The following is a 9,101-nucleotide window of genomic DNA, read 5'->3' as shown; positions in this document are numbered from 1 at the left end:
GGTCTCTTCCAACCATGATTCTATGATTCACACTACATACATTACACCACGTGTATTTCAAATACACACTTCCTTTCTAGACAGACATTCTTATCCATATCTGTAGAAAGCTGCAGGGCAACTTAAGTGGATTTAGTTCAAGTACAGACCTTGAGAAATCCCTTTTCATGCAGTATTAAGAGTCTATTTATCCTTAAAAGGATTTTTAGCTCATACAGGAAAGAAGTGTCCCAAAGAGTGGGTAACACACATTTGTACAAAGAAGTAACAGATCTTTATAGATCAGAAACAAACACAGTTTTAAAGTTTCCAGAATGGCAGACAATTTTAGCTTTTTGTAAGATCACTATTATGGGAAACTGATTATGCTTCTGACCCTCAAGAGACTATGTACGGAGTATTTTTTAAAGTATATGTCTTCAAAATACTACCTGAGGACCCTGAAGTCAGAGCACTGGCACTCTCACGCAGCGCAAGTTTAAAAAAACTGCAGAATGTGAACTAAAAGGCAACAAGTGGCGAATTCAGTGGAAAAGGCACTGTTGAAAGGAAAGAAGAAATAGCTATTTACACATAAGCATTCATGACTGCTCTTTATGTCATACCTTACCTTATCAAAGGGAGGGTAATTAATAGGCTGTTTTGAATATTCTTGAAATCTAATGTGCAAAGCTGTTGCATTTTCAGTGTAAGGATTAGTCTGGACGGTTCCCATTGGATTCAACATTTCTTCAAGTTCATCTGAAACATTAGACGGAACAATTAACACTACAGGTCAAGCATACATTAAAACTAAAAAAATCTGAAAGGCAAAGGTGCATACTGTATACAATGGACAGAAGCATCTTTTGCTGCACAGCACGTTTACTACAGTGCACTGCATTTCCAGCATAAACTACCCATACCTCTTATATTCACAAATGAAGGACTATCACCCAGTGAGAAAGTGATTTTTCTCTTTCCAAAATAAATGTAACAGTCCTGGGAAGCTGAGATATCCCTATACTGAACCAAATCCCAGTAAGATCTGCAGCTTCTGTAAACCAGTATAACCACTGCCTCTGCATCAAATAGCACGAAAAAAAGAAGAGAGTTTTAAGCCAGACTTCTTTCAGCACTACAGCCAAGTTGACACAGGGTTTCTCAGGATGGAATGAAGAGTGACATGGAGATTTCAGACACTCTTACTAATCAATCTGAATGCCAGGGAAGGAAGACTGAAATAAAAATTCTAATTCACATTTTTTGCTGATGCAAATATTGTCACATACAATACAGTTTATCTATTTAGTTTAGGATGCATAGTGGAGGGAACCAAATGAAACCTAAACTGCATCTTAAAACCAGGTAACACTAGATATAAACATCCGTCTATTTTTATGTGATTTTCCTTCTGTAACAGGTAAAACTTTCAGAATACTATTTCCAAGCAGACTCTTGCCCTTCCTCTTTCCTGATACACAATACTTTCAGGAAAGAGACTGAGACTTTATATATTTATACACACAAAAAAATACAAGTAGTAAGGAGACTATGACAGGAGAATTGCACATGCACACAGCAAATATTCTAGCATTTGATACTACTTTTCTTTAGCTTTATAAGTAAAGTCCAAATTTTGAAAGTCAAACTTTACCAGGAAACGATGACCAGCTGTGCAGTACCAGTTCTCCATTCTTCAACTGTCCTTTATAATCGAATACCATGGTATTTACCCAGGCTACAGGATAATGCTGTTAAAGGAAAGAATTTTTACATGGAAACTAAGATGCCACTGAACATTACCATGGGGCAAGCACTGAAATCTAAGTAGAATTGAGAGGGTTGGTTTCTTCAAAACAGTAATATCTTTCAGAAAAGCAGTTAAACACATGCATAGTTTCCAGTACATACTCCAGCACTACTGAGGACAATAAGACTTAACTTTAAGGGTGTCACTCCACCACCCTGTACACATTTCCCTGAATGTGAGCCTTTCCCTGAATGTGAGCCTAGATGCTAATTTTTTCATATTTTCCCAATCACAACTCATCTAGAGTTCAAAACAAAACTGACTTTTTAAAATACTATTCTTTAAACAACCATTTGCCAACTGGCTTAGAAGAAAAATTTTCATGTCTTTTTCAGTGTTTGAGCAGTATGAAAACTTCTTTTCATACCAAGATGTGCAATTCTTCATACATATGCTCTGTTTAATTTGTTATTTTTTTTTTTCATTTTGCATTCTTGAACACTAAAGTGAGGACAATGAAAGATTTCTGAATACTTATTTCAATATAACTCAGAGGTACACTCAAGAAAAACAAATTAAATAATTACCACTTTTCCCGCTTTCCTAATGGTTTGGTATTTGGAAGGATTCATTGCCTTAGTTGACTTTTTAGTCTTCATCTTATCCATCACAGCATAAACTGCAAAGCAGAGCCTTGCCATTCTTGGTAGATCGCAGACATTTATCTCGAATTCTAGTACTTCATTCCAAAGGTGGTCACTTCTCCCAGATATTTCTGTGCTTACAACAGTTTTACAAAGGAGTTCTGTACCATGGAAAAGACCAGCCCTAACGTGAACCTGCAATAAAGAAATGAGAAATTTCAAGCTTGCCACAGAATCTACAGAATTCTGCATAGAGTATTATATAGAACATACATACATGCATTTCATCAATATTTCTGTCTTTAAAAAAAAAACAACACTAATTTTGAGGTTTTAAAATGAACCAAACAATTCCTGACTAGCAAAGTAAAAAGAATTTATTCTCATGCTCCTGGTCAAATCAAAATATTTGTTTAAATAATGTTGGCTATCAAATTTTTCAGTATTGAATTCCTTATATTATCACATATGACTAAGAATAACACAAATCATTCGTAGTAACAAATGCAATGTATGGATATACAAATGCTTCTAAGTTAACACACCTAACTCAGAAGGAAATTGTAGGAAATGGACAACTAAGCAGAATGAAAAAAGTAAGACTAATTTTCTGAATACAAATTCAAATCTCCAGGTAGAACCAATTCAGGCCTCTAATTGAGAAAAGTTTGGGGTTTTTTCAGCTTAAGAAAAAAATGTATTTTTAATTTAAATTGTTTATAACAGTGGACAGAGGGAACACTCTGACCCTGACATCAGAAATCACCTGTAATAACAACAACAACATACATAATACCCAGGAATTCTGTTTTATTTTTAGTACCCAGTAATCAACAAAACCAGCTAGCTTGAATGATAAAAATAATGAACAGGAAAGGAGAAGGGTAAGAAGAGAAAGAAGCTGGAGCTATTGGCACTGAAATTAAACACGTTACAGGTCAATGCTAAGGTGTGGCTCATTTCTGCATTTCTGTTTAATAACATATGTATGCAGAAAACTGCACGTGTCCAAGTATCCATACTCTTAGACAGTTTCAACAATAATGATAAGGTGGTCTTTATTTCTGTTGCCTGAGCAAACAACAAAGAGAAATACGTCAACTTCTTTCAGGTGACCTTCCAAAATGCAAGTGTTTTTATAAAGGGGGGGTGGGAGGAGAGAGAGAAAGAGAGAACCAACAAATTTCATCCTTTTGTCAACACCAAAAAGAAGTTCTCAATGTTATGGTTAAATGAGTAAAAGGTGAACTGATGCTTCAGGTTCCCTACGCTCCTCAACCAACCCCAGCCATCACACTATTTCTAAGCACTGTAAGGGAAAGGCAGAGATGTTTAAAATCTGGTACAGGTTTTGGATAAAAAAATAATTCACCTTTGAATTCCCAACTGACATAGGCAAGATCTGTTGGGGGAGAGAGCCTATCTTTCCCTCCTTCAAAGAAACAACAGTGTGATCAACCCCAAAGCAGTCCCAATCTCAATGTGCCTTTTTTGGCTACACCAACTACCGCTCAGTACTAAGCTCTCCATTCGTAAACTAGATCAGATAGACTAGTCATTAGCAAACTGTATTACAGTTCAAACGAAGTCAGGCTAGAGAGCAGATCTGCCTTCAGCCCAGAATAATCCCTGGAGAAGGTACGAGTAGCACCAACAGATGGTCTCCAAATAACACCCATTCTGATCATTCTGGACTTCTCTGAAACAATTGCTACCACTGCTCAAGATACTGCTGTCGCAGCACAGCCATTGGCAGAGGTATTAGGTCTTGGAGAACACACTGTTATGGGTTAGACTCCTTCTTGATATAGGTGCCATAGGAATTTCCATTATTAAACTGACTCGTTGACTTACATATATACAATCCCAATTTCATTTCCGAGCTTACAATCAATCACTGAAAGAAAAAGTTCAGTTAAAAAAAACTACATTCACTTGAGTCCCAGTGACACTCATAAAATACACAATTACCTATTTTTGGCATGCACAGCTTCACCACTGTGAACCACTGTGAGTTAAGAACAGCAACATGAACACACATGAAACAGATCGCATGAAAGTAATCTTACTTCAGGAAATCTAAATGTATACAGACTACACATGTGTGTACATACCTATATGTAACAATACAGGTTTTATATACACATATACAATTGAAATTCTTGCTGATTACATTTACAGCTGGGTTTTTTATTCCTCTGTAATTAAAGACTGCAGTTTTATATTCTTCAAAAAGGAAATACCATGGCTAATGTCAGAGAACTGATTAAAATTAGTTGTTCCATAACCTTCTCGAAACAATTCACCAGCTGGTCTTTTATTATTTCATTTGGAGATTCATTGTATGTTCAACTGAATTTATAATCAAGTTCCTTTGCTGATTTAAAGACACCTTATGGAAATATGATTATGTCTAGTGTATTATCTGCTTGTGCTTTAACAACAGCGACAGGAAATATTTTCATATCTGCCTGGTTTGTTTGGATTTTTTTGTTGTGTTGGTTTCCATTTGTTTGTTTTTTAAAACCAGGAGTTTAAATTCACATTTGCATAATTTTGAATATTGTTCTTTGACTTGCTGTCATCTGATGTTATAGCTTTGTATGCCACCACACTTCCCTGACTTTTCTTTTGCTTTATTTATATAAAAAGCAGAAGCGATCAAGTAAAATTTGATAGTAACAAAGCACTGTACTGTTGGAACACATTTCTATTTTGCTTGCCTTTTAGCTTGTTCTAATTCTATGATTTCCAATCCTGTTAATGTAAGGGACTGGATCCCAATTTTATTCTTTTCATTCTGACACTCCCCTTTTACTAACGAAACAGTATGTACTGATGGTGCAGCTAAAGGGCAAGATAAAAAGAAAAGCAATTTCAAATCTCATGTATTTGGAAAACTGGGTGTTAGACAGCTGAATGAAGTCACTTGTGCTCTAGGTGAAAATACTCAATCCAGTTCACATTAGTGGACTGCTGTCCATCTGACAAATGTTTTGTTTCCCACTACAAATACTGCATTTATGAACCCTGTTGGTGGTTTCAGCAAAAACAGATGAATATTGGCCTGATCCAAAGCACAATGAAACTAAAAGAACAATGGCAGTGAATTAAACAGCCTTAGAATCAGGACTAGGAAACAAATACGTTCTCCATAGTGACACTTCCATAATACTGTAGGCAGACAATGCAGGGAAACATGCGCAAGCTTGCAAGGTTACCACATGCACTCTTGTTCTTGGGTAACTACAGGACTAGAAAGTTTTCAAGACTAAAAAGCATTAAAATACTAAATAATACTCAGATAGTGTCCATAGGCACCAATACCAAAGAATTGTCAATTTTCCCTGTTTTTCCTCAAGCTTACAATCAACATATTTTCTTTTTCCTCTAAGATCATACTGAAATTAACTAAAACTCACTTTTTTGTAAGTATTAAAAAAAAAACCACCACACTTTCTAGCTATGTTGCTTCTGGAATCCACTTTCTCTTTTCCGTTCCCTTTTCTTGTAAAAGCTCTAAGAGTCTACAGAACGTAGAGTTAAGAAAATATTACAACTAGCCAAATAATGGTTTATACAAAGAAAAAGGAAACATCTGTTTTTGCAGGCATCCATTTCCACGGTTGAAGTGTCTCGGGTAGTAAAATTGTAACTATGTCTCATTTAGCTATGTAGTAAAATGTAGTGTTGTTAATACACAAGGAGTTTGTAACAATAGTTTTGAAAGTATTGAGTATCCTGAATAAAACATCAGAACAGCAAACTTCAATGACTAATTGAATTTCTTCCCTATCTACATGACTGGCTATATAATTTATTGATTACCAAAAAAAATAAAGGAAGTGAATGTTGTTCGACCTCACAGGCAAGTGTCTTGTAAGGTCTTAATGTAGTTGTGCAATAAATTCCCATGTGTTAACAACCTGTGATCTGTAAAATAGTCAGTAGCCCGCTCGTGTACATTTTTACAGGAAGTGATACTACAGCTTTTTTTTGTGTTCAGCATGTTTAGAAGCATACTGTACTGTATGTATGTATATGTACTATACATATACTGTATAGAAGCATACAGTTCCTGCTTAGACACACAGAGAATATATTCTAGACTACGGAAATACCTTCTGTTCCATAGAAAAACTTTTAATATTTGATCTACTTCTGTTTGTCAGATGCTTACAACAGTTTAGTTTGAATAAACTTATTTCACACAAACATCAGTACTTTACAGATACCATCTTTAAGAAACAAGTGCCATATGAACATTCATGTCATACTGTTCATGATTAGTGATAATCTTCTAGTGCACATATCCAACTTCAGACAATAAAGCAATACTTCAGCAATAAAGTAAGATTTTAATGAATACTACCAATATAACTTTGCTGAACTGAAATCTGTATGACTGAGTTCACTAAACACTGAAAAACTATTAAAATGATGAACAGAACGTCTTCTGATACTAAGCATAGTTACTTACTTTGGCATTTTCTTCTGTATTTAGTTTATTACCCTTTAACAGAATAATCTTGAAAGGGTTGGCAATATCCCATACGCTCTGAGAAGGGAAACAAAGATACAAGTTCATTCTTAATCAATGTAACATATTGAGACCTATTTTAAGCTAAACATTTTAAGCAGAAGTCATAAATACAAACTGAGATGTATTTATTAAAATATAAATTTGAAATCTGAAAAACCAAGTTGGTTATCATAACTACAAGAGCATACAAGACGTCCTAAAGCGGAAAAAAGAAAAAAACACTCAGCTGAAAGGGGGGTGGGGTGGAGGTGAGAAAATACATTGAGTACTACTTGCTGACAATTCAGAATAACCCTTCAAAGTTATTGCTCATTCTGAATATATACAGAGCAAAGTCTGTCCACATTTCTTACAACGACAGTACCTAAATTATAACAGTGCTGTAAGGCCATAAGTTTAGCAATAAAGGAAGCACCATATTAGAAGTGAGGTATGTATTATGGCAAAAGCTGCCACCATTGAGGTGGCAACACCCTGCAATGTATCTGGGCTAATACAACAGATCACAGACCACTACTGCCCAAGCTAGTGGAGCCTACACATTGCACTGAAGCTGCAGAATCCAGGTTCTCTGCAGTAACTTCTCCAGTCGCTGGTAACAGATCATTACCCACTCTTCTGGGTTGTGATTAAAAGTAGAATCAATAGCAACGGAAAGAAGACAGTGAGGGGAGGAGGATCGATGACACGAGGGAAGGTAAGAAGTTTCCATAAAGCCTCAAGGTCTGCTATTTCTCATATAAACCTTCTCGCAAGCAACAGGAGGCTCTGAGTAGACTCAGGTGACCTACACTGGAAAACAGTAGTAGTAGCACAAATCTCAGGCACTGTGATTTATATTCCAAAAGTCACTGTTCCTTTTGGGTATTAGATATTCTCCATAACAACTTACGGTTGTTGTTCTTGTTTTTTTTGGTGGCAGAGGAAGAGGAAGGTTGGATGATTTTCGATTTATGGCAGCTTCTATGGCAATCATCTCCTGCTCGCACATTTTCTTTATGGTGCAACACTCAACTAGAGTCAGCTGAGGAAGAGTCCTGTTCATCACACAGTTGCGTATATACTAAAAGCCCATGGAAAACAGTTGTTATCAGCTAACAGACTATTTCTACAGTAACTTTCAAATAAAAAAAACCAAAGAATATATTACAAAGGAAATGGTGCACACATATTTTACAGTTGGAGAGGGCTGCAGACTTGAGGAGGAAGTGTATTACTGTTCAGTATAGCTGACCATCCAGTGGCACAGGAAGCAAGGTCAAATTTTGGCCAAGGCACCATAGAACTGTCACATTAAGTTCCAAAGAGCTTTATGTACCTGAAACTGAATTAGTGGGTGATCACCAAAAACATATTCTAGCCTTCCACTGACTTGCAGCACATAGTCAGCAGGATCAACTTCCTCATCTTCTTTTCCATGGATAGTCAAACGTTTTCGGATTGCCAGCTCATTCAGTTTGATGGGATTCATGTTAGGAGACACCTGAAAACTAAATACATCCTAACAAAACAAACAGGAATACCAAATGTCAAACTTGTCACAGTCAAACGTACAAGGCCTAAATTGTAGCATACACAATAAAAGAAGTAGAAATACTTAACTGTCAAAACCAATCTATTTTAACACTTAATGTCAACATCTTCAGTGCAGTCAGAGCAACAGTCACCCTAAAAGCTGCAAAATGGTCAATTGCCAAATTTTTATAGTATCAGAAGTACTTTTAAGAACACAGAACTTTATCTAATTGATTCAGCAGTGATTTAAAGACTTCTAGATCAGGATATTGATCTAGAAGCTTGTATCTTAGAATGTGAATGAAAGAGATAACAAATCATGCATACATTTCAAGGTATTTAGCAGTACTAGATGCGTTAATTTTTCTTTTTTCTTGCCCCTAGCAAGTTATCTCCTTTCTAGGTACCACTGTACTCAGAAGAAAAAGAAAGCTTCAAGTAATAAAGCAGAAGAAACTGTTCATGTGATCTATGTACAAAATCACCATCTTATTTGGGGGAGTGCAGAAAAGAGGGGTAGCAGCTAATACGTGTAGCATCCTGAATACAACATGGAAAGACTGCATCTTCAAAGAAAATTTTTAATCAAACTTTTAGAGGCTATCTACATATTTCCAAAGTATTGGGGCCAGTACTGCTTAACATCTTTATTGATGATTTGGACGAG

The 9,101-nt window shown here is 36.0% G+C and overlaps 1 protein-coding gene across 1 annotated transcript; it reads right to left on the bottom strand.

The window, feature by feature from the left end:
* Positions 1–610: 610 nt before the first annotated feature.
* On the bottom strand, positions 611–8,420 carry LOC104168230 (phosphatidylinositol 4,5-bisphosphate 3-kinase catalytic subunit beta isoform-like; the record flags this gene model as incomplete). Its single annotated transcript, XM_009708751.1, has 6 exons — positions 611–741; positions 1,637–1,733; positions 2,320–2,571; positions 6,857–6,934; positions 7,812–7,982; positions 8,238–8,420. Coding segments are annotated over 6 exons (912 nt in total), but the record flags the coding sequence as incomplete, so codon positions are not given.
* Positions 8,421–9,101: the final 681 nt, after the last annotated feature.

This window comes from Cariama cristata, unplaced genomic scaffold (genome assembly GCF_000690535.1).
Source record: "Cariama cristata isolate BGI_N322 unplaced genomic scaffold, ASM69053v1 C11580030, whole genome shotgun sequence".
Classification (NCBI taxonomy): Eukaryota; Metazoa; Chordata; class Aves; order Cariamiformes; family Cariamidae; genus Cariama; species Cariama cristata.
This window is presented reverse-complemented; position numbering and strand designations above follow the sequence as displayed.